Source organism: Micropterus dolomieu, linkage group LG01 (assembly GCF_021292245.1).
Source record: "Micropterus dolomieu isolate WLL.071019.BEF.003 ecotype Adirondacks linkage group LG01, ASM2129224v1, whole genome shotgun sequence".
Taxonomy (NCBI): Eukaryota; Metazoa; Chordata; class Actinopteri; order Centrarchiformes; family Centrarchidae; genus Micropterus; species Micropterus dolomieu.
The window spans coordinates 19,138,641-19,159,153 of NC_060150.1; the positions used below are offsets into that span (position 1 = coordinate 19,138,641).

General features: G+C 42.0%; 2 protein-coding genes across 2 annotated transcripts in view; both read right to left on the reverse strand.

Moving 5' to 3' along the window:
- The window catches only part of LOC123977685 (cAMP-dependent protein kinase catalytic subunit PRKX-like), a 47,335-nt gene that overhangs the window by 22,958 nt on the left and 3,864 nt on the right, over positions 1-20,513 (reverse strand). Inside the window, exons 2-3 of the mRNA XM_046060577.1 lie at positions 18,139-18,402; positions 12,799-12,918 (exon numbers count right to left, since the gene is read on the reverse strand). Of these exons, the coding sequence (XP_045916533.1) occupies positions 12,799-12,918; positions 18,139-18,402 (384 nt within the window). The remainder of the gene's footprint in view (positions 1-12,798; positions 12,919-18,138; positions 18,403-20,513) is intronic.
- LOC123977916 lies at positions 5,376-7,500 on the reverse strand. The gene is made up of 3 exons (XM_046060981.1): positions 6,591-7,500; positions 6,276-6,484; positions 5,376-6,124 (listed from the first exon to the last, which is right to left on the reverse strand). The coding sequence occupies exons 1-2, from the start codon at positions 7,012-7,014 to the stop codon at positions 6,279-6,281; spliced, it is 630 nt and encodes a 209-aa protein (XP_045916937.1). The 5' UTR covers positions 7,015-7,500; the 3' UTR covers positions 5,376-6,124; positions 6,276-6,278.

Here is a 20,513-nt window from a genome sequence, read left to right on the forward strand (position 1 = left end):
CGTGGAGTTGCAGCTATCTTCGACTCTAGCCTACTAATCAGCTCTAAACCTAAATGAAATTATAATTCATTTGAAAGCCTTGTTCTTAGTCTTTCACACCCAAGTTGGAAATCACTGCAACCAGTTCTTTTTGTTATACCAAGCACCTGGTCTGTACTCTGAATTCTTATCTGAATTTGCAGAGTTTTTGTCAACTTTAGTCCTTAAAACGGACAGTTATTATTGTAGGGGATTTTAATATTCATGTGGACGTTGAGAATGACGACTTCAGTACAGCGTTTATCTCTCTGTTAGATTCCATCGGCTTCTCTCAGAGTGTTCATGAACCGACTCACTGTTTTAACTACACCCTCGACCTTGTTTTGGTATATGGTATTGAAATTGAACATTTAATAGTGTTCCCACAGAATCCCTCTTTATCTGACCACTGTTTGATAACTTTTGAGTTTGTATTGCTGAACTACACGCCATTGGGCAAAAATTTCTATACAAGATGTCTGTCTGATAGTGCTGTAGCTAAATTTAAGGATTCCATCAGCTCTAAATTCATTATCAAGTCACAAAGTAACGGAGGACTCCTATGCTAATTTCAGTCCCTCCCAAGTTGATCATCTTGTTGATAGTGTTGCAGGCTCGCTGCGAATGACACTCGACTCTGTTGCCCCTCTAAAAAAGAAAATAATAAAACAAAAACGGTTAGATCCATGGTATAATACTGAAACTCGCAAATTAAAGCAAATATTGCGGAAACTTGAGAGGAATTGGCGTTCCACCAAACTGGATAATACTCGTTTAATTTGGCAAGATAGTCTTAAAACTTATAGGAAGGCCCTCCGCAATGGCAGAGCAGCGTATTGTCATTAATAGAGGAAAATAGCAACAACCCCAGGTTTCTTTTCAGCACTGCAGCCTGGCTGACAGAGAGTCCCGACTAGGCTGCTTAAAGAAGTTTTACCCTTAGTCAGCACTTCTATACTAGATATGATCAATCTATCTTTATCAACAGGCTATGTACCACAGTACTTTAAAGTAGCTGTAATTAAACCTCTTCTGAAAAACCCCAAACTTGATCCAGATGTTTTAGCCAACTATAGACCTATATCTAACCTTCCATTTCTCTCTAAGGTTCTGGAGAAAGCAGTCGCTAAACAGCTGTGTGACTTTCTACAGAGAAATAGTTTATTTGAGGATTTTCAGTCAGGATTTAGAGCTCATCATAGCACAGAGACAGCACTGGTGAAAATTACTAACAACCGCCTAATTGCATCAGACAAAGGACTTGTCTCTATACTGGTTTTATTAGATCTTAGTGCTGCTTTTGATACCAATGACCATCATATATCCTATTACAGAGACTGGAATATTTCATTGGCATTACAGGAACCGCGCTCTAAGGTGGTTTAAAGAGGTGGTATTATGCTTTTTGGCTTTTCCCCTCTCCTTTATTGAGTTATATATCTTTTTTGTGCATGTAACAGGTTTGCAAAGTGAAAAAGCCCAAAGTCCAGCCCAAAGGGAGTTCCCATTTCCCACAGAGGGCACTGCTCTGAACCGCTTGAAAACAGTTCGTTTGTAGTCCAGTCCTTCACTTCCTTAACTTGTGACATCACAATGAAAATGCGTCATAAAGCTTGCCAAGTGGCTAGGCGGTCAGGCACGCCCTCAAACCAAGCTAGTCTGAGCGGAGGCCCTTTGGCTGGACTCGCCTTTGTTTGGTTTTCCATTGTAGAAATGTTGTACCTGTACCTGCTTCCAGGTACTTTTTTTCGTATCACCTCACCTCCGTCAAGGTTCCAAGCGAGCTGAGGGATACTAAAACTAAGACTGCTGACTGGTCAGAGAGAATAATCACTATTCACTGCATCATCATTGCGTGCGCCAGACAGAGGCCAGCAACAGAAAGTTTTATATTTTACAGTTTTCGTATGGAATTTCATCACTAAATCCACTTCTGAGAAGTTTTGAGGTGACAAATCAGCTGTGTAGATTTCGAATATTGACAGTTTTACGAGAAGTGATGGCTGAACAAAAATGTGCTGGAATATTGTCGGAGTTGAGGAGCTCCGCAAGTGGCTTGAAATGTTTTAACTTAAAAAAGAGAAAGCTTAGTGGATCGCTGGTGTGTGTATCGCATTGAACATTACGGCACGGCAGATGTGTGTGGCGTCGCTATGATGACAAGCTACGTACTATCTGTGGGTACTATCTGCAATGGAAAATGGAGCAGGGCCGAGTAGAGTCGAGTCTATTGATTTTACGCTATGGTAGCATTTTTCGGCAAGGCAGCATAGATCGTCAGAACACCGGCAACAGTTCAACGTTTAGTCCTGATGGTAAGATGTGGAACAATGATGTTGTGTGGTTGTGGACTTGAGAGTAACTTATACCATCTGCTAGGTTATGGTCGCAGTCTGAAGCGGCTTTGATTTGGATCACAGTACCAGTATCGTAAGTAGTGTTTCTTACGATCCCCCCTTCTCTGCTTCTGATTGGCTAGTAGTCCTTACCTGGGAACTGAGCATGTGCAACTCCAAACAAAGATTTTGACTTTTGATACATCACTCTGTAGCTCAAGAGCGGAGCGTACAACACATAGGGTGAAAAGAGGAGCTGCAGCAATGTGCAGTATGAGACAAATATGGTGTTTTTTGACAATTAAACCATGTAAACCTATTCTGGGACAACCCCTAATTAAGATTTTGAACCTGAAAATGAGTATAATACCACCTCTTTAAGTACTATTTATCAGATCGATTTCAGTTTGTTCATGTTAACGATGAATCCTCCATGCGCGCCAAAGTTAGTCATGGAGTTCCAGAAGGATCTGTGCTCTGACCAATCCTCTTCACTTTATATATGCTTCCTTTAGGCAATATTATCAGGAAATACTCCATAAACTTTCATTGTTATGCAGATGATACTCTTTATATATCTATCGATCAAGCCAGATGAAACTCATCAGTTAGCTAAACATCAGATGTGCCTTCAGGATGTTAAAACTTGGATGACCTGTAATTTTCTAATGTTAAACTCAGATAAAACTCAAGTTATTCCCTTTCCCTTGATGTGCCTCCAGCACCACCGTGAGGTTATCTTTGATCAGGACATCGTTGTTTAAGTCTCACATTAAGAAAATTTCAAGGACTGCCTTTTTTTTCACCTACGTAATATTGCAAAATCAGGAACTTCCTGTCTAAAAATGATGCAGAAAAACTAGTCCATGCATTTGTTACTTCTAGGCTGGATTACTGCAATTCCTTATTATCAGGTTGCTCGAAAAAGTCCATTAACACTCTTCAGCTGATCCAGAATGCTGCAGCACGTGTTCTGACAGGAACCAGGAAAAGAGATCACATTTCTTCTGTCTTAGCTTCTCTGCATTGGCTTCAAGTAAAATCCTGAATAGAATTTAAAATCATTCTTCTCACCTACAAAGCTCTTACTGGTCAGGCACCATCTTATCTTAAAGAGCTCATTGTACCTTACTACCCCACCAGAGCACTGCGCTCCCAGAATGCAGGGTTACTTGTGGTTCCTAGAGTCTCCACAAATAAAATGGGAGCCAGAGCGTTCAGCTATCAAGCTCCTCTCCTGTGGAACCAGGTTCCAGTTTGGGTTCAGGAGGCAGACACCATCTCCACATTTAAGAGTAGGCTTAAGACTTTCCTCTTTGATAAAGCTTATAGTTAGGGCTGGCTCAGGTGAGTCCTGAACCATCCCTTAGTTATGCTGCTATAGGCCTAGACTGCCGGGGGACTTCCCATGATGCGCTGAGCTCCTCTCTCCTCTACTTTCTCTCCCTCTCTATGCAACCTCATCCCATTAATGCATGTTACTAACTCGACTTCTCCCCTTTCCGGTAGTCTTGTGGTCTAGATCTGTAGTTGCGAGTCGCCCACTGCCCCCGTGTTTCTGCTCGACACCCTCTGCTAAAACTATTGTTACTAGTCCTATTGTAATTATAATCATTAACATTACGATTATTATCATAAACATTACTGTATTTATCTGTACCATTTTTCATTTAGTCTACAGCAACATCACCTTTACTGTCTGTACCTCTGTGTGTATATTGTGTAGGCTGCCTCCCTCCCCTCTCTCTCTCCTTCCATCCCTCTCTCTCTTTCTCTCTGTTCCTCTCTTGCCCTCTCTCTCTCTCTCTCGCCCTCTCTCTCTCTCTCCTTCACCCCCAACCGGTCGAGGCAGATGGCCGCCCACCCTGAGCCATGGTTCTGCTCGAGGTTTCTGCCTCTTAAAAGGAAGTTTTTCCTTGCCTCTGTCGCCTAGTGCTTGCTCATGGTGGGAACTGTTGGGTTTCTGTAAATATTATCACAGAGTACGGTCTAGACCTGCTCTTTTATGAAAAGCGCTCAGAGATAACTGTTGTTGTGATTTGGCGCTATATAAATAAAATTGAAAAGTTTTGTTTTATGATTATGCCATTCTGTTATGACCTACAGTTCAATGGGAATCCCATAAGAGATAAAAGATGTGTTTTGCCTGCTCACTCATGTTTTCTTTACACATGGTATATATATTACCAATTCTTCAAGGGTATGCAAAGTTTTGAGCAAAACTGTATATATTCAAAGGTTTGTGTATATTAACAAATGTCTATACATATATGGCATATACTGTAAATTACACACAAACCGTACAGGGGCTGGAATCAGAATGATGAATTTGTTATTATGTGGATAGTAAAGGTATTTAAACAAAGCAATATTAAAAGTCTCAATGACAACTACACATACGTAAAAAATAACAAGAGGCATAAAAGCGCAGTATGTCGTTTAAAGAATAGTATTGTGGAATAAGTTAACGTGAGTGAAGTGATTAACTGGCCAGCTACGTTAAATGCAACTCGGCTGGGCAAGTTACAACTTAAAAAATAAAGCCTTTAACGTCACTTAAAATCAAAGAGGTTCAGAGTCTGACCTTCGTCTTACTGAGATTGTGGCGATATTATACTATATATTATACGTTGCTTACACTTATATTACTTACATATTACATACATAAAAATACCACTTAACATTAGACTGATTTAACGTTAGACAGGTTGTGAACCCTGCCGACAGTTAACATTAGTAGCGGTTGCAAAAACCATGGGATATATTACACAGTTAACGTAACTAGGTTATTTTGCGATTTATGCTGCTTTTTGTTTGATGATGTGAAGCTAAAAAAAGTGGGACTATTTAAAAAAAAAAATACAAAGTATGTATGTGTGATTTTAAATTTATTTATTCTGTATATATATATTTTTTAAAATAATTTTTGTATAAATCGTTTACTATGTAGCATAAAGGGAACTACAAACTGCATTTCATCTTACAACCCTGTTTTAATATAATATATAAATTTACCTTGTACGTTGTATATTCATTTTAGCCATGCAGGTTAATAAACACAGTTGCTAAAATTTGTTTTTCTGCTGTTATTATTTACCATGATTGATTTCCTGTGTCTTAGGATTGCAAGTGTCCAGGGTCAGGAGAGGGTGTAGGTGGGAAGCCCACTGCTGCAACTTGGCCCCGGTTTGTCCTCATGGATGAGGTGTTGGGACAGAGGCATTCCACCACCCCACCTTTCATAATTGCATCTATGCCGGAGGACACACCAGGGCCAAGTACTACAGTGGGTCATCAGGTGGAGGAGGAGGAAGAGGAGGAGCAAAGCCAGCTGAGAAAGAGAGGATGAGTTGCTTCAGCTTCTCAAGGAAGACATGAGGTTGCAGAGAGAGGGAGAGGAGAGCAGAGAGAGGATGGACAGGCTTTGCAGAGACTTGCTGAAAAATAATCCTTAAATAATATCTATAATATTTATTAATCAATTAAAATAAAATATTTGTTAAATAAATGATTTTATTTTCTGTGGTCTTTTTAACTATTAGTATTTACAACGTATTTACAACATTTACTCCACTGAGCAGGGAGACCCTGGTGATGCTGCTGGACCTGGATGGGCTACCACAATAAAGACCCTGGTGTGTTCTGTCTGCAGGACATCATCTGGGGTGGTCTCCAGAGTGTGTTGCAGGTGTGGATGCATCTCTCCACTGTCCACCGCATCGTCCATCAGTGGGTTTGCCGGGCTGGTTCAATCGACGGCTGCCATGTCACTAAGATGTTTTAGTAAGAGGCAAGAATAATAGTCAGTGCACACAAAATACTAATTCACAATCTTATTTTGACAAAATACATCTCTAAAAAAATATTTCAACAGGCAAATTTGTTAGGATACGAATAGGAATTTACAGATCTTTTACTTGCCTGTTAAAAATATTGGTGGTCAGGGGGCACCTCCTCCAGGGCAGACACTTCTGCAGACAGCTGGTCACGCCAGGGAGCACCACTCACTCTCTCCAAACCGTTCTCCCCCTCATCCTCTGCCACATCCTCCTCAGGCTCATGCCTCTGGGGCCACAATGTCACCAACACCCAAGACAGATGTTGTGGAGGATGGCACATGCTGTTATGACCTGAAATGGTTAAAAATATATTTCAGTCTGAAAAAAAAAACATTTATGCTTTTTGATGAATCAGTCTGTTCATTTACTCATCAGTATAATTAAAAAAAATACTCACGTGAGGTACAAAGGTGTGGTGCACTTCCAGCGCTTGCAGGAAGATGGCCCGGAACCTGGTCTTCATCATCCCAAAAGCATGCTCTATAATGGAGCGTGCCCTGGAGTGATGGCTGTTGAAGCGCTGGGCTCCCACACCTTGTATTGGCCTCTTGTAGGGAGTGATGAGGGGGAGTGGGTGTTGGAGGCACGGGTACCCTCCGTCTGCAAGGATGAATTGCCCTCGAGGAGGGTAGAGTGAACTCCTGTACAGTGGGCTGTAGCGGAGCATTATATGGAGTCGAGGACCGACCCAGGCCAGCCCACGTAGGTGTCAATGAAGCAGCCCTGATGGTCACAGACAGCCTGCAGGATGATGGATGGAAACAGTTTCCAGTTCCTGTAGCACTGACCATCAGGGCCGCTTGGTGGCTTGATGCGGACATGGCAGCCGTCGATTGCTCCAGCTACTTTAAAAAAGGCTCTGTGTCTTGCCAGCCCTGCAAACCCACGGGATATCGGTTGTAACTCATCCTGGGTCTTCGGTAGGTGGATGACCTTGTGGCGAATGGCCACCACCTCCTCAGTGACTCTGTGGACGATGCGGTGGACAGTGGATCAAGGCATTGCAAACACTCTGGAGACCACCCTGTATGATGCCCCACTTGCTAGCCAGAAGAGAAACACCAGGGTCTCAATCTTGGCACCCCATCCGTGTCTCCGTTCCTGGTTTAGGAGGCCCAGTAACACTCCCAGGGCCTCCCTGCTCAACCGGAAATCCGGCCGTGTGTCCTGCGGGCTCAAAAACCTGTCCAGCACAGGAACACTCAGATTTATCCTGCAGTACAGGGGCCGGGGCTGGTTTAGGGAGACAAGGAGAAGAACAACTGTTATGAAGTGTAGAGAGCTTAGTTAAATAAGGCTTGCATATCTTTCTATTCAACTTGCTTTAGCTGATCAATGACAAAAACACTATCAATATTTTAATATTAAAGTAAGGTTGGATTTTCTTTAAATATGATATTATGTTGTTAAAGTGAAATGGCAGTAGCAATAAAATACGTTAACTGTGGTTTACATCACTGTTAGCTTTCGGAAGCCTATAGTGCCTAAATACATATAAAATGTAAAAAAACGTTTTCTTAGTTACTTTCCCCCATCTTTACCTGGCCATGGTCCTCTCTCAGCCTGAGATACAACAGGCAGCGGCAGCGGTGAAGTACCTTTAGTTCCTCTATTAAGAGGTAAAATATTAATATTAAAATAATAGTCTCCATATTCGTCTGGACCGCAGCTGTGAAGGTTGCTAGGCGTCAGGAGCGGCGCTTCCCCACACATTGGTATGGACAGGGTCAGTTGATGACGCAATAGACAACCCTCCGTAGACCAGACCGTCTCATTTACCAGCGGTTGGTTTGGCCTTTTGCAGCCACATGCCTTCGTAGGCCGCGAAGGCCACGCCCCCATAGCGATTGAGATGTGGTATGTTAGGTAGTAGTTCCAATGATATGGGCAGCCAACTGTGTAGTGGATAATGAATAATGCTTTAAAATGGTCCTTTTTAGGACAGCGGGGCACTACAAAGCAAATGACTTCTGGGGAAAGCCAAATGGCTTTGTCTTAAATAAGACAACAGCATTCTTTTTCTTCCTGAAACCAAGGGATGAACAGTGGAGCGGAGTGTCACGGTGGGTTGAGAATATGTAGGATTTTATCCATAAAAATATCAATGCCTTCACCTCAGTGTGTGCTGTCTCCTTCTGACTTCTGACTTCAGTCTCCTTGTTTGATTGATTTTGCATGCATTGACATCACTTCTAACACCTGCAAGTCAGAGGGTCTTTGCAAATAGAGGACCTGAATATGATATGTGAATATAACTTCTCCTGCACTCCAAGTCTGAAAGGCCGAACTTTGTTTTTCTGTCAAACTGTTTTTCCAACACTTCTGTAAAAATAAAAAAAAGAGAAAGATGCTACGAACACAAATTCAATACATAGTGGCTTTATTAGTGACGAAGGATGCCTATTTTATAACGCCCATCAGTGCCCACGCATAAAGTCAGAGGTTCAGACGGGACTCTCATTTGATTGTATTTTGCCACACGTTTTATGTATTTGCTAGAAATTTCACAAGAATATGAAAATGTACGGAGGGAAACTGTGGGTCTGATTATTATGTGGTTGTACAGGACTTCTTAAATCTCTTTTTCAGAACGATCATACGTGCAAAGAATCTTCTCAACAACTCAAAACTGAGTAAACTGTGTGTCCTACGTCAACACTACTCCAGCTATGTAATCATTTGATTTGTTGGTGACAACCTGGTTTAACAGAACAGCATGTTTCTCCTCAAGGATGTCCATCTCTAACCACAATGCTGATGCTCCACTGAACAAAGTGGATGAGTGCAAAGAAGAAGTGAGAGACAAGAAAAGGATCTATTTTAGCATTATGCAGTCAATACTTAAAATAGAATCAGGAAATAAATATGCTTTGATTAAAATTCCAAAGTGGGATTTGTCTTTGCATTAAAATAATTTTTGATTTTTTCAGTCATTAACATGACAGTGACCCATAGCCACTGGGACCGAGTATGGTGCCATGACTTTCCTGCAAACTGAAGCAGGTCTTTGTCTGGGGGGTAAAGATAAATACAGTAAGCAGAGTTTTACTGTGAGGGGAGTCAGACTTCATCTACAAAGCCACATGAACAACTCCACATACACACAGGATGATTGGTTTCTACTAAGACCAGAAATCTGGCCCTGAAGGCAGGATTATGAAGGGAAGACCAATTCTGTTTCTTCAGCTCTTGGCTTCCTCCCTTGGGGGTCCTGACCTCAGAGGAGAAAGCTCTACCACAGCTAACGTTTCAGAAGCAGCCACTCCATTCTTGGATCAGGACCTCTGACGAACAGCTACACAATACTGCAAGATGAAGAGAGCTCTTTGTCTGGAGAGGTACAGTAGTGCCCCTCCCTGGACACGTCTGGTGATGTGCTGAGGGCAGCAGTGTGTCCAGTCTCTGCTAGAACTGCAGCGCTTCAAAGCATGCCCTGATGAATGCTGGGAGAAGGTCACATTCCTTCCACAAAAGTTTTTGTTAGTTTGTTTTACCGGGATATAAATAGAACTGATATAGGGGGGAGGGTAGGCTGGGCTCACCCGCAGGTGACCTTTCAGTAGGCTTGGAGAAAGGTGCTCCATTTTCAGGAGACCAGAAAATCTAAATCAGATTACTATTTAAAAATTGTCAGACAATATCAATAATCCCTCCCTGAACATATTTCTGTAGTCAGCTGAAGTCAAGATGAAAACTGATATAGTTGTGCACTTGAATAAACTTTTTCTATCAGCTGGTTAACTCCGGCACTGTGACACCTCCAGCTGATTTCAAAAGTAGAAATCTGCACTGCTCTTAAAACTATTGGTCCAAAAAAGTTCCTATCAAAGGCTGCAGATGAAAGTATTACTAAGCATCTTTATTTGCTGTCTGCAGACACATTCAATCCCAAAATGATGGAAGCAGCCCATGCACTTCCCTTCCCTGCCCAGTTTCCAAGTTCTCCATTCTTCTACAATGGTGGAAGCTCAAGTAAACTGAACTGAAATGCTTTCTGGCAGATAACAACATTCTGACAGATATACAGTCAGGTTGTATGCTGCCTATTGTGCACTGCACCTCTTACATTCTGTGTACCACAGTGCTCTAAAATTTAGAACTCTGGCTCCCGTACTCATTGTACTCTTCATGTTTTGGTAGACTGGCAATCACTACGTCTACGCAGACAACTTCATTTCTATATTTTTGTTTACAAGGTCATGCTGGGTAAAATCTCCTGACACAGACCTCCAGCTTCAACTACGTTCCACCAGGTGGCTTACTAGGTTCCATGGGTTTGCACTGAGCAGGGGGAAAAAGCCTTCTCCTATTTTGCTCCCTGGGCTTGGAATAATCTGCAGAGCATACAACAATTGAATGATCTAGTCCCCTTGGAATAATGTAAAGCCATGTTAAAAGTCAGTGTAACTGAGCAATGCAACTGCCTTATCTGAGCTGGGTTTAGTCCATTCCTTGTGTGTTTTGCGGTCTTCCCTGTCTGCTGTTTTATTTATTTCTATTTAAAGTGTAACTGGTGTGCTATCTTGGCTGGAGAGTGGACTCCCTTCTTCTTTTCTCTTTACACCAGGTCACTCAGCTCAGTTATTCACTCACATGGCTTTTCCTACCACAGCTTTAGCGATGACCCTCAAATAATTCTGTCTTTCAGCCTATTTTTGCACTACCCTCATCACCACTATAACCAAGTCTTTCTGTTTGCACTATCATTTAAAACACTCTTATTAAACATATTGTATATAGTTGTGTACTATTTCTATTCACTTATTTCTCATTTCACCATTTTAATTCTACTTCATTCTAACCTTTGCACCTTATTTTAGTGTTCTAGTGTTTACTCACTACTTGAATCTGCTCACCTTGCTTTTCACATCAGTTCTTTTTTCCCCCCATACTTACACATCTCTGGTCTCTTACTGCAAACACACCAGCGTGCCCCGCCTCTTCCTGTCTCTCTCTACTTGTATGTGTCCGCTCTGCTGACTTTCTCCATCAGCAGGATGTTTTATAAAGTCACTTAAAAGACACAGAACTCCTCTTCTGGATTTTTCTGTTTTCACAGCAGCAGGTGCACCACATGTGCAGGAGGCTTGATAAAGACGTAGCCTGTTGAAACGATCAAAACCAATGTGGTACTGAATGACATCTGCATTGATGTGTTCACTGTCCAATGTTGCTTTGCCTGGTTCGTGCTTGTAAAATAGCCACTGTGTAATTAAAGTCTACACGAGAAACCTTGATATTGTTTTTACAGTTTTATCCGCTTCCAAGAAGTGGACAAAAATACTGCTTAAACATACTGATATTTCACAGGTATAATTTTTACCATGCTCACTGTCTTAAAGTGTTAGCATACTAACATTTGTTAATTAGCGCTAAACACAAAGTCCAGCTGAGGCTGATGGGAATAGCATTAGTTCTAATGTAAATGTAAATGCTCCGTACTTGTATAGCGCCTTTCTAGTCTTTTCGACCACTCAAAGCGCTTTTACACTACATCTGCATTCACCATTCACACACATTTATACACTAAGCCTAAGTGCTCAAACAGAAACTAATATTCACACACATTCATACACTGGCAGAACAGCCGCCACGGGCAATTCGGGGTTCAGTATCTTGCCCAAGAACACTTCGACATGCAGCCTGGGGGAGCCGGGATTGAACCGCCGACCTTCTGATTAACGGCCAACCCGCTCTACCACCTGAGCATGTTGAGCATGGTTCTGAAGGTATTTAGTCATTACCTTATAAACAAAGTACTGACAAACTGAAACTCTTCATTGACTGACATCAATGAGTGAAATGCTGGGTCACAGAATATCACATGGTGTGTCCTTGAAACAAAGTCAATCTTAGCCTTGAAGCCTGTTCTCCCACACTGCCAATAATTATTAATCATGAGCGATGGGAAACATTAGAATAAACCAGAGTGCTAAAGGGGATCAACGTCATTGTTTTTCATCTCCAACAATGGTTCCCATTTACAGATTCATTTGTCACAGCTCTGCAGTATCCAATAAACACAATGAATAGATTTCCCACACAGAGACAATAACAGCAGTATGATTAATTGGATAATTCCTCTGTTCCATGTACACAGGCTCCTCCAGTTCCCTGCTCTCAGCACTCACTTTGTCTTGCAGGGCTGTTATGTTGGATTGCATCACTAGTGTACAGGTGTTCCTGTTAATGTGTCCATCCCCTGTGCGTCTATCAAGTTGTTTTCAGAGATGATCATCATGTTTATTCCAGTCACGTGGAGAGATGCTCAAAGCTTTCACTGTCTGGGCTTCATAGAGGAATGTTTTTGTGTGTGTGTGTTGAGAAATTCTTTCTGCAGAGTTTCTGTGATCTGTCAGACAGGGCTAACTTCTCAGATGTGTTGCGCACAGTAGCAGATCTCACCCTGTTACCATCCACACAACAACAACATTCTAGATAAACTGTGTCTTGTTTTTGTGAAATGGCTAAAATCTAGATGCTCTTTAACAGTTACTTTCCCTCACTTGCTCTGGAGATGGAGAGTGCCCCCCCCCCCCCCCCCCCCCCCCCCCGATGTTTTAAATGGGTTGAGTGTGGTGTATCCTGTTCACTGCAGCACTTACCCAGCCAGCATTTCAAAGATGAGGATGCCCAGAGCCCACCAGTCTACTGCCCGGCCGTGACCTTTGCTTTGGATGACTTCAGGAGCCAGGTACTCGGGAGTGCCACACAGAGTCCAGGTCCTGATCAGAGAGAGAGGGACAGAAGGGGCCAAACATGTTTACAACACAGCAATGCTTAAAGGTCCTTTACTCACATTTGGAGAGAATATGCTCTATTTCCATGAGGTTTTATCTACTATCTATGAGCCACATGTTAAAGGTTGTGCTTAAATATAAGATGATGAATCCATTGGTTGAGGACTATGTATTTTGATAATCAATAAATCATTAAAGTTACTTATCAAACACAAAGCAAACATTGCGTGGGTGCAGTTTCTCCAATGTGAGAATTAGCTTGATTCTCTATTTTAATCGCTGTCAATAGAATATCTTTGGCTTTTGGATTGTAGATTGGACAACATGCACATGAAATATTCCCATGTCAGGCAGGTCGTTCCAGAAGTGAGGGGCCCTGAATGCAGAGGACTGGAATCATCAATAAAGACCTACTCTAATCTCCAATCTCAGGCTGCACTCCGGATCATTGGGGCTTAGTTGGTCAGAAAGATAGCCAGGAGCCATCCTGCTACGTGCCTTAAAGATGAGAAAAACAATCTTAAAATCTATAATAAAGTGTACAGGCAACCAAAGAAGAGATGCTATGATGAAGGTTATATTGGATCTTGTGAGTTGTGTCGCTGCAGCATTCTGAAGCAGTCCAAGCTGGGACAGGCTGTACTGACTCAGGCAGTACATACCTTCTATTGTCATTAAGCTTCAGGATTGAGTCTTTTTAACCTGTCACCAGCAATCATAGTCAAGCAAATAAAAATAAGTCACCATACTGAAAAATGAATCAATAGAATTAAAAGAGATTAAAATTTGATTGTGCAAACATGCTTAGTGCTTGCTGGACTGACGATACTTTACTACACACATGCATGCTCTCTGATTATCTTGTAATGTTTTTTAAATCTAACTTAACTAAAAACAAGCAAGTTAAACCTGCAAGTACAATAAACTGCCAGGAACACATACACTTCAAAAGACTTGGTAAGATGGACAATTTTTAGAGAGCATCACCACTGTAAAAGCATGTTGCTCACATTAATATGTAATGTTTAGGACCCCCCTTCTGCCTATGAAAAATAAAAGCAGCTTCCACATTGTCAGTTGTCAGTGTGTTTGACAGGTGATAAGTGATAGCCTCTGCTCACTCTGTATACATCTGTACACTACACACTGTGTGTACAAACAGACTCCAGGTCACAAGGAAGACAACACCCTTGGGGAATGTGATCTACCTGTGTCACCTGACCCAACTGTGTGTTCTTTTATAGTACTATGAGGGATATAGGACCTCTGTGTGGACAAGGGGTAATAGATCTGTTTATGCCCGTCAGTACTGGCTGAACGGCCGCAGGATGAAAGTGTAATGAGGGCCAGTCCTAATCCAAGTATTAGACAGTAAGTAAAGGATGCCTGGCGAGCGTGAACAACAACAGGAAGTCTAAAGCAGATTATTTGCCTCTGGCTCTCCATCCTCCTGGCTGACAGAGCAGCGGATTGACACTGCGTAACAAACATGCACAGTGTTCTCTGTGAAAGCCACTTGTCCTCTGATGAAGAGCACTTGGCCCGGCGCCAGCATTTCATAGCCTGTCATAGATATCACCTGGGTAATGACCTCTTTCGACCAGTTGCCATGACAACGGTAATTTGTATAGAAATGATGTTGGTCCTGGTGCAGGATGAGGAGGTTGCTGATGTCAGATGAATAAAGCGTGGGGAACAGTGGCAATGGTGGAACGCAGACACGTGTTGTTGCTCCTCATGTCATGTGTCCTCATGCAGGGCTTCAGGTTTAAACATGCTGATGATAATGTCTGCCAGCAGGGGACACTGTGGCAGCATGGGGAGGACCAGGCTGTGACGACGCTCCATCACATCCTGAACATGGAAAGTACAAGAGAGCTAGTGGCAATGAAGCGGTTGTCTTCCTATCCCAGGCAATTCTGATGCCCTCCATTTATATAAGTGAGTCACTTGCACATCAGAGAGATATCTACTCGCCATCTGTTTTGCTCTCCAAGTCCAGGGGAAAATGTAATCTTACCCCATTATGTTTACATGTCAGCGGGGGTCAAAGCAGAGCTTGGTAAAATGCTTGGGAGAAATAGTAAGGCTGCAGTGCAGATATAAAGCTGTCTCTTCTCCTCTACAGTGCACCGTTTCAATTCTGCTGAGGTCGCCGGAAGGCCTCGCTCACTGTATATCTAATTCAGACTAAAGTCGGGGGAAGTTTGTCCTTCAGTGGAACTTCTTGTGTTGGGAGGATTTCCTCAAATTCCCAGAAGAAAATATGAGCTTTTCAAGGACAGTGAACACACACAGGACATGAGCAGCTTTTGGCTTTCCCCCATTGCTCTACACTGTATTTGCCCACAGTGGTTAAATGTCTACATCTGCTATTTAAAAAGTTTATCATGTCATGAGGTAATGAGCCAAACTAATTAAATACAGAGAGAAAATAAAATGCAGCTAACCCATCCAGTAAACAGCAAGAGCTTGAGGGTTCAGTGTGTTTGAAAGAAACTAGTCCATAAAAAGTGCCCTGTGATCACGTTTAAAGTCAGAGTGTTTCTACTGGTTCTGAATGTCCTCATGCAAACCATGCTCCAGGTTGCAACAAACTCCCTTTCTCCATCAACTCTGTCTTTGTGTGTCTTTGCAGTCCTGACGCAATGACTCAATACAAATAAATTCACACACTTTCAGTCAGAGCCTGAGAAACAGCTGAGAAATGTAGACCCTTACTTTTCACACCTCCACACATCAGATCAACTGCTGCCAGACTCCCAATTCCATCATAAGAAAGGAATTTTTTGCTTAGTTCTGTTGGTAGTGAATATACAAATCAGATTTTTTTTTATTAATATCACAATATTGATATCCACCATACTACCTAGTTAGTTAGCTAGTTCCTCTCATCAGATGTAAAATGTTCTACTATTTTATTTTTTTTTTTTAACTCTTGACATGTTCCAGCTTTTAAAGAAGGGAGAAAGTCTTACTCTCCTAAAATGAAATTGATACAAGCAGCCCCAAACTACTACAAGTGGTAGTACTTGGCTCTGGAACACAAGCTAAATCTAAGAGTAGCTTGCTAACACAGCCTGTGAGGGAATGTACAGCATGAGCTCAGACTGCTACTTTGTCATTCACTTTAAGCTGACTATCAATCAAGCATTAAACATCACGAGGTGAGAGGAGTGTCATTCAGCAGCAGCCACACAGAGAACTGTCCCACAACACAACAAAAACTCTTATGCACTCTTATGAACTTTTATGTACAAGTATCCACTTATCTTTTCTTTTTTACAAACATTTGAAAAGTTCTGGTCTTGTTATATCACCTGTAACCCAGCAGCAGCCTGATGAGGTCACACCTGTGACTAGTTTCAACTGAATGTTGTCATATTAACAGATGGTTATGCATGATAATGTGGATTAAATGCACATCTTGTTCCGCCTTCTTCTTCCATGTAATACATGTATGACTTCATTAGAATGTCTCTGCACAAAGAAAATCAGTTTAATGAATGTGAATGAGCCAATTCTCAAATCCTCTCACAGTGAAGGACAGGAAGTTAAAAGTAGTGCATGTTTTACATACAGCTTGTGAGCAAACAAGAGTGCCTGTTTAATGTTTTTCTATGCATGTGCACTGTCAGGCTTTATTCTGGCAGATAGATTCTTTATCTACTAAACAATGTCCTGTCGTCTGAACAGAATATAAAAGTACATTTATGTAATGGGCCTCTGTCTGAATGATAAAATCTAATTTCTTTAACAGACAGAAGAATATTATGTATGCCTTGTATGAAAAGCTCTTAACTAAAGGCTCAGGCAGAAGATGTGGTAATGAACATTTAGATAGTACCAACAAAGTCTGAACATCTTACCGGTTAGGTTCACCATTAAATTAAGTACTTTTAAGGTTTATGGTATTTTCAGACGGGGAGCGAATGACTGGTGATTTATTTTTCAGAGAGAGGCAAGTGGGCAGGTAGGGAGGCGTGGGACATCTGACAGGTGGAGCAACACGCCAGCGCAGAGAGTTAAGTCTTGAAGTCTTGAACATGACTTGGCTTAGTTCCCTGAAATAAATAATTGTTTATATACCATAACAGCTATCGGGACAAACAGGAGAGCTTTCCCATGGCAGAGCACCAGCACAAGCCTGGATAGGTAACCCTACATACGGTTAAACTTACTGGCAGGGGTACAGTAGTGTACAGAAGCTGTTTCCACGCATAGAACGCCTGCCGGAGCACTTTTCAGCCTGTGTTTTCACATGTGGAGTGCAATGACAGCTCGTGGATCCAAGCGGGTACGCAGGCGGAGTGTCACTTATTGTCGGAAAAGACCTTTCCACCCAGTCTGACTCTGACTTATGACTGCAAAGAGTAATCATTTTATTATCTTATCATCAATCAATCTCTTTATCATTTAATTCATGAGTTGTTTAGAAAATAATGAAAATGCTCATCACAAGTTCCTAGTGCCCAGATGACATCTTCAAATGTCTTTTTAGTAGGTATAAAACGCAAAGAGCCTGTTTCCAAATTTGAATCTGAAATCTGCAGCAAAGGGCGAGAGCAGTCAACCTACCCGGATTCGAACCCGGGTCTACAGGAAACCAAACATGCAACTTGACCGCAATGCCATAGAGCCAGGCTTGTTGGTTTGGTACGGCAGACTCAACCGTAGTGACAGTACACTGTTACACTGCCTTCCGCTTTGGGAAGCGCGCACACACCACTCCTCACACACATCGGCCAACCGTACTTCTCCCATCCCAGGGTGACCTCAAGGCAAGCTATCCCACTTCTGACACCATTTGTAATGAAAGGGCGAGAGCACATAATCAACTGACTAATTGTTTCAGTTCAAATCAGATCATCACCCTGTTTCCACGAACAAGCAAGTTGTTGTAACTTTTTGTTATTATAAGTTTTAATAAACAAATGGCTTACAAATGACCCCTCCAGATCCAGAACACAAACAAGTAAGGATTTAAAGTCCAGCTGAGCACTTCTGTTCAATCAGGCCTTTCAGACTGGGACTGACCGGTCTGAGCTCAAACTGAAAAAAATCATCTTTAAAATCACTTCTTAAAGTCCATGCTGGTAAATGATTTATGAACAGATCTGTATCGCCTACATTGCATATCCTCTGTCATGTTAACTTCCAAATCACTCTGCAGCTGTCATCAGAATGGGTTCTGATATCACTCACCTGTCAGAGAGCTTCTTAGCGAAGCCGAAGTCGGTCAGGCGGATGTGTCCTTCACTGTCCAGCAGGATGTTCTCAGGCTTCAGGTCGCGGTAGACGATTTCTTTGGAGTGCAGGTACTCGATGGCGCATACAATCTCAGAGGTGTAGAAGAGGCCGGTGTTGTTGCTGAAGCGCCCGCGGCTGCGTAGGTAGCTGAACAGCTCGCCGCCTGGGACGTAGTCCATTAGCATGTAGAGGAAGCGCTCGTCGTGGTAGGTCCAAAACCTGAGAAATAACAGGTCAACCAAAAAGTCTTTTTAATAAATGCTGAACACTGAGCAACTTCTTCTTGTACGTGTGCATTGGAGGGTAAAATTGGTAAAGTATGGCAGTACTGTACGGGTTGGGGCGATCAGATAAAATGAGAGGCTGTATCAGTCTCAGACTCTTTATCACCCAGTGCGGTGTGGAGCAGTGTGCAACAACTATTTTAGCTGGAAGGGCACTTCAGAGGAATGAAAACAAGAGAGCTGTGTCACTGATGAAGATAGAGGAGGCTGCAGTGTTTTCCATAAGTGCTGACTGCTGGCCACAAAGACGATTACTGACTCTTTCCCACACTGCTGTTTTATCTCCACACCTTTTGCTTTTTCTGTTTTCTTACATCGATCTGCAGTCACATTTATTTCCAAATATACGCCACTGCACATACAACCATGTTCACGTTATGCACTGTGTTAATACAATCATCAAATAACTGTTCAAACCACCATGGCTTAATCTGTCTTTTTATGCCCCTGCGCCGGTGACAGTCGTGACCACAGAGTCATCCTTTATCTGTGAATAGCATATGGTAAACAGAAATAACACACAAATGCAGGATCTTTCTTATTCCGTACATATTGTTACACCTCCAGCTGAGCTCTAGCAAGACCTGCTTTACATTACCTGCACTTAGTTGAGTCAACACAATAATGGTGTGTGTGTACTTTAGGTAGAACAATGAAATGAGCTCATTATAGTTGCAGTTCTGTAGTGAAAAATATGGAATGCTTCCATTGTAACAGTGCTTACAATGTTCAACACTACAAAAGCTGGTAATGACAATCCGCCATTCTCTTAGCTAAAAAGTTGACTAATGGGCTGTCAATCAATCACACATTACAGGCTATGCCTCTCATTAACAGGCTATGCCCACCAACACAGCTATGTAGAAATTCAGGGTTTGGAGCTTTCTGTAGTTTGATCACACAGTGAAAATATCAGAAAGCTGGGAGTCTGGTCTGTCTGTTAGATGAAACTCAGAACAGCAACATAATACAAATTCTTGTTTTGCAAAGTTACAACACAACTAAAGCTAACACAGTGAGCCTTTTTATTTGCTTCATTTACCATTAAGCAAGTAAAGACTGGATTGGAGCCTAACCCAAGAAGCCTCTTATTACACTGTGTACAACCTCCTCGCATTCTGTGCGCAGGAGTCCTTACCTACTAACAGGGAGGATTACATAACATTGTATAATACCATGTTGCAGACATGGCTGAGGTGAACTGAACAACTCAACACACACTGTAAAACATCTGTTTCACTGTAATAAGCCCATTGTATTTTGCTTCAGAAATACTGTTGAGATGACTCTAAACAGTATTAAACAGTACAGTTATAATTATGAGTATTGTCAAGGGAGAGAAAGAAAAAAAAAATACATATATTAAAGCTGCAAGCAGCGTTGGGCGGGCCCTCGCACTTGTAGCGCGTCAAGGTGTGAGCCGGCCGAGTTGCACATTCTGGAGCTCTGCCGGTGCGGCTGTGAATTTGCTACACGGTTCCGACGCCGCATGAAGGTGCTATATGTCACTTCCTGTGTCCCATATGTGGAGCTACATAGCTCTTGCCGCTATGAACATAAATCGGTATTGGTGTGTAGATGTCTGCGGGGTGGGAGGGTTATCAAGCACGTAAAGTTTGTTTCAGATGTGAGCATGTACACTGAACAATAATGTACCCAAACAATAACATAAATTCCTTTTATATTTCCCTGCCTTGTTGTTTATGTGTACATACAGAGGAAGAATGTGAGAACAGCACACATTTCATCGTTACTGTGTGTTAGAGCATGGGAGAACAGTGGATACTTTTAATACAGCCCACACCCCTAATACTGTGTAACTATAACAAGTAGAGAACAGAAGAAAAAGATGTTCTTTCTTTACAACTGTCTGCATAGCTTATTCATATTGTGTAATGAATGAAAATAAATAGGCCAACTAGGCTCCTCTCTACTTTGACATTTAAGATTAGCTTGTTTGATCCACCTTCATACACATGTGACATTACTGTACAACTTGAGAAAGGTGAGTTGTTTTCTGCTCCAGCCTGCCTAAAAGAAAAGCGT

What these genes read in the sequence shown, in the direction of transcription:
- LOC123977916 (XM_046060981.1), bottom strand. Translation starts at nt 7,014, where the DNA reads ATGTCCGCATCAAGCCACCAAGCGGCCCTGATGGTCAGTGCTACAGGA. An exon ending in ACCACACCTTTGTACCTCAC is followed by an intron (nt 6,485 to 6,590) that starts GTGAGTATTTTT and finishes TAACCATTTCAG; the next exon opens with GTCATAACAGCATGTGCCAT.